The sequence below is a fragment of the Tasmannia lanceolata genome, unplaced genomic scaffold (genome assembly GCF_043159265.1).
Source record: "Tasmannia lanceolata isolate RefF3 unplaced genomic scaffold, GAP_Taslan_0.1 ptg000013l, whole genome shotgun sequence".
NCBI lineage: Eukaryota > Viridiplantae > Streptophyta > Magnoliopsida > Canellales > Winteraceae > Tasmannia > Tasmannia lanceolata.
In genome coordinates, this window is record NW_027518690.1 from 29,091,248 (window position 1) to 29,095,823 (window position 4,576).

General features: G+C 42.8%; 1 protein-coding gene across 1 annotated transcript; it reads right to left on the reverse strand.

Annotated features, from left to right (window-relative positions):
* Window positions 1-202: 202 nt before the first annotated feature.
* On the reverse strand, window positions 203-4,301 carry LOC143891133 (uncharacterized). The gene is made up of 5 exons (XM_077395772.1): window positions 4,121-4,301; window positions 3,436-3,638; window positions 1,533-1,812; window positions 629-1,164; window positions 203-586 (listed from the first exon to the last, which is right to left on the reverse strand). The coding sequence occupies exons 1-5, from the start codon at window positions 4,299-4,301 to the stop codon at window positions 203-205; spliced, it is 1,584 nt and encodes a 527-aa protein (XP_077251887.1).
* Between the last annotated feature and the right edge of the window lie 275 nt (window positions 4,302-4,576).

The window sequence follows — 4,576 nt, forward strand, 5'->3', positions numbered from 1 at the left end:
TTTTCTCCATTTTCATTGAGGAGTGTGATGGCTTTTTCAGGCAGAACTTTGTCAACAATGTATGGACCTGACCAGTTCGGCTTGAATTTACCCCTGGGATCATATACCGATGCCCGGATGGATTTCAGAACAAGATCTCCCTACTTGAGGCATCGAACACGAACTTTCTTGTTAAAGGCTTTCTCGACACGGCGTTGATACCCTAAACATGGTACAATGCTTTCAGCCTCTTTTCGTCAATCATTTGTAACTCTTGATATCTTGCTTGAGCCCAAACAAATTCTGGCAACCCAGCTTCCATCATCACTCTCAGGGAGGGAATTCGCAATTCAACATGCAAGACAACTTCCATTCCGTACACCTGAGAATACGGAGTTGCACCTGTAGAGGATCTGATCGACGTCCTATAGGCCCATAAAGCATACGGGAGTTTGTTTGACCAATCTTTGTAAGTTTCAGTCATCTTGCTGATGATCACTTTGATGTTTTTGTTAGCAGCTTCAACAGCTTTGTTTGTTTGGGGTCTATAGGACGAAGACTTATGATGCTTGATCTTAAACTCCTCACACAGGCGCTCCACCTCCTTCTTGAAATGGGACCCATTGTCTGAAATTAGCTCATGTGGTACTCCATATCTGCAAATGATATTTGCTTTGATGAACTTTGCAATAGAAGCCGAGGTCAATGACGCATACGAAGCAGCTTCTATCCACTTTGTGAAGTAATCAATGGCAACCAAGATATACTCATGCCCACTAGAAGACTTCGGACTTAACTTCCCAATGATGTCTATTCCCCATACCGAGAACAGCCACGGTGAAGTGAGAGAATGCAACTGAGAAGGTGGTCCATGGATGAGATTGGCATAGACCTGACACTTGTGACATTTCTTCACATAGGCGTAGCAATCTGCTTCCATTGTTGGCCAATAATACCCAAGTCTGAGAATCATCTTTGACAGCATCTTTCCGTTCATATGCGGTCCACAGACTCCTTCGTGCGTTTGCTCTACGAGTTCAGTTGCTTGATCCTCATCTATGCGCAAGAGTTGGATCCCATCAAATGACCTTCTGTGTAACTCTTCACCACAGATGACAAAGTTAGAGGCCAATTTCTGAAGGGACTTTCGCTCTTTTCCTGAAGCTACCGGTGGATGCCCCTTGCCTGAGATGAAGTTTTTGATATCTGTGTACCAAGGCTTGCCATCTGAACCCCTCGATGCTATTTCAATGGCGTTAACGTGTGCCGGGGCCCATTGAAGCCTTACTTCCAATGGCTGAACCTTCATTGTTGCAGAAATATCGAGCATTGAAGCCAGAGAAGCTAATGCATCCGCAAAATTATTCTTTATTCTAGATAGGTGAGTGAATGTGATATTTCTGACTTTTCTGACCAGAGACTCTAGGTATGTATTATAAGGAATCAACTTATCTTCTCTTGTTTTCCAGTTTTTGTTGATTTGACAGTTGATCAGAATTGAATCTCCAATACGTCTAGGTCCTGAATGTGCAGGGCTATGGCTGCTTCCAAACCTGCGATACACGACTCGTATTCTGCCATATTGTTTTTGCACTTGAACTGGAGTTTGATGGATATAGGGATATACTCTTTTCTTGGTGATATCAACACCGCCCCTACACCTTGGCCCTGATTGTTGACTGCTCCATCAAAGTACATTAACCATTTTGTGTTTGAAACTTCTTCTTCCACAGCCATTATCTCCTCATCTCGAAACTCTGCTTTCAAAAATTCATTATTTTCTGCTGGTGAATCAGCTAACTGTTCAGCTATGACCCGCCCCTTAATTGACTTCTGAGTGACATAAGTGATATCGAACTCAGACAATAACAACAACCACCTGGCAGTTCTTCCAGTGAGGGCTGGCTTCTCAAACAAGTACTTCAACGGATCCATCCGTGAGAGGAGAAGGACCCTATTTGATAACAGATAATGTCTAAGCTTTTGAGTAGCCCAAACTAGTGCTAGACAGGTCTTTTCAAGGATGATGTACTTCTGCTCGTACTCCAACATTTTCTTGCTGATGTAGTAAATGGCTCTTTCTCGCTGCGACTCCGGGTCTTGTTACGCTAACATACACCCCATCGATGTGTCAGTAACAAACAAGTACAACAACATTGGTTGTCCTGGTATGATTAGTGACAAAACTGGTGGTAAAGCCAAACACTGCTTGATTTTCTCGAAAGCTTCTTGACACTCTTTGTTCCATTTCTTTGAAGCATTCTTCTTTAAGAGCTTGAAAATCGGTTCACAAGTTGTTTTCAACTGTGCAATGAACCTTCTCAAGTATTGGACCTTTCCTAAGAGCCCATGGATCTGTTTCTCAGTCTTTAGCAGCGCCATTTCTTGGATAGCTTTCATTTTCTGCGGATCTACTTCAATCCCTCTCTGGCTGACCGAGAATCCCAGCAGTTTTCCTAATGTAACCCCAAATACACACTTATTCGGGTTGAGACGGAGCTTGAACTTTTGAATTCAGTGGAAGAACTTTCTCAATGCCCTTGCATGCTCTTCCCTGGTCTTCGCTTTAACGATCATGTCATCAACATATACTTCAACTTCTTTGTGTATCATGTCATGCAATAAAGTGGTAGCAGCTCTTTGATAGGTTGCTCCAGCATTTTTAAGTCCAAATGGCATAACTCTGTAACAATATGTCCCCCATTGAGTGATGAAGGCCGTCTTGATCATGTCTTCAGGAGCCATCTTGATCTGGTTGTATCCTGAAAATCCATCCATAAATGAAAGGAGAGCATGGCCTGCTGTGTTGTCCACCAAGATGTCAATGTGTGGCAAAGGGAAATCATCTTTCAGACTTGTTTTGTTCAGATCTCTGAAATCCACACACATTCTGACTTTTCCGTCCTTTTTGAGCACCGGTACTATATTGGCTAGCTATTCAGGGTATTCAACAATTTGTATGAAGCCAACATCCAATTGTTTCTGAACTTCATCTCTGACTAGCAAGTCCCACTCTGGTTTCATTTTTTGAAGTTTTTGCTATTTCGGCCTGGCACCTGGGATTAGGGGAAGTCTATGTTGAACAATGTCTTCACTTAATCCCGGCATGTCATCATAGGACCAAGCAAAAACTTCTTTGAATTCCTTTAATAGGGTAATTAATTCCTCACGCTCTTCAGGAGTTAATGTTTTGCTAATTCGAATTTCCCGAATTAAGGTTTCATCACCTATATTGATGGTCTCAATTTCTTCTTCGAGTGGTTTTGCTCGACGCTGCTCCTCTTATCTAATCATGTGTTTGATTTCAGGGGGAATTTTGTCGGCAACCTCATCAGAGGGGGAGTCTTAATTATTATTATTATTATTAATTTGATCAGATAAAGAAGCAGAAATTAAAGTAGAGATAGGCAAATAAAGAGAAGAGTCTTTTATTTCATTCAAAGAAACTGAAGTTACATCTGTTGACGCGCCTTCAATAGGCTCAGTATTGAAATCCTTAGAAATCTTTACATACTCATCGTCAGATTGGACTATCGTATGAACAGACTTGACAGGCTCAGTAGACTCAACGGAAGATGTAACGGACTCTGCATCGGACCGAATTGCAACATCGAAAGACTCTTCATCAATGTCATTGGCGGGCTCGATCACGACTGTACCTGCATCAAAAGAAACATCAGATATAGCAAACTCTATTTTTGACTCGAAAATGGACATATACCTAGAGACAACAGACTCTTCGATAGAAACAGGACTGTACTGGATGACGACTTAGGGTATGACCTGAGAAGTCCAATTTGTGAGGGGTCCCTCAGCTAGGGTGATAAGGCTTTCGGGATCAAGAATCAGCGCATCTCCTCCGATCATGGCTACGATCGGTAACTCAACCTGGAACAGAGAATTTAGAAGACACGGCTCAAAGATATCAGCCCACTCAACTTCTGGTTCAATCTCGTGAATCTATAAGCTCGAGTACTCATCTGGCAGCTCCATATCGAAGAATATCTCAAACCCTGGCAGCTCTTGCCCTATTAACTCATCAACCCACGGCTCTGCGAACCTGCAGAATGCAAAGTCATCTCCCTCTCTGCGGTATTTACCATTTCTGATCAGACTAAATGGTTTCATCGGCAGCTCAGACCCTGACGACGGAGCTTGGACCATCTCCGCATGTAATTTCTCATTTCTCTAATCTCATCACGAGAAGGTTCATATCCGTGTCCAAACAACCCTTCATTCTTTCTCATGTCAGGCCATTCGACTATCCCCTGATGATTGCGACCCAGACCTGCACCGGGAATGTAGCCCAGTCTACGCATCATTTTTACAACTTGGGGATTAGTGGTGGTGAGGAAAAAAATCTCTTCGTTGTTTGCTTTTGTCAAATGATATGGCTGTGACTTCTACAGAGAACCCGGTCAGACTAACATCACCTTTCTTTTCTGAGGGACCCACTTGTGAAATTTGGCCTACCTCTAAATCAAGATCACCCTTGACTGTTATCACCCTGTTGTTTCTAATGAACTTAAGTTTCTGATGCAGCGAAGAAGGGATAACTCCAACCTTATGGAACCAAGGTCGGCCAAGCAAGAGAAGG

Coding starts and splice junctions, on each gene's coding strand:
- LOC143891133 (XM_077395772.1), bottom strand. CDS start 4,301: ATGATGCGTAGACTGGGCTACATTCCCGGTGCAGGTCTGGGTCGCAAT. Junction 1,813..3,435: donor TTGAAGGCGCGTCAACAGAT/GTAACTTCAGTT, acceptor TATGTCACTCAG/AAGTCAATTAAGGGGCGGGT. Junction 587..628: donor ATATCATTTGCAGATATGGA/GTACCACATGAG, acceptor TCCCATTTCAAG/AAGGAGGTGGAGCGCCTGTG.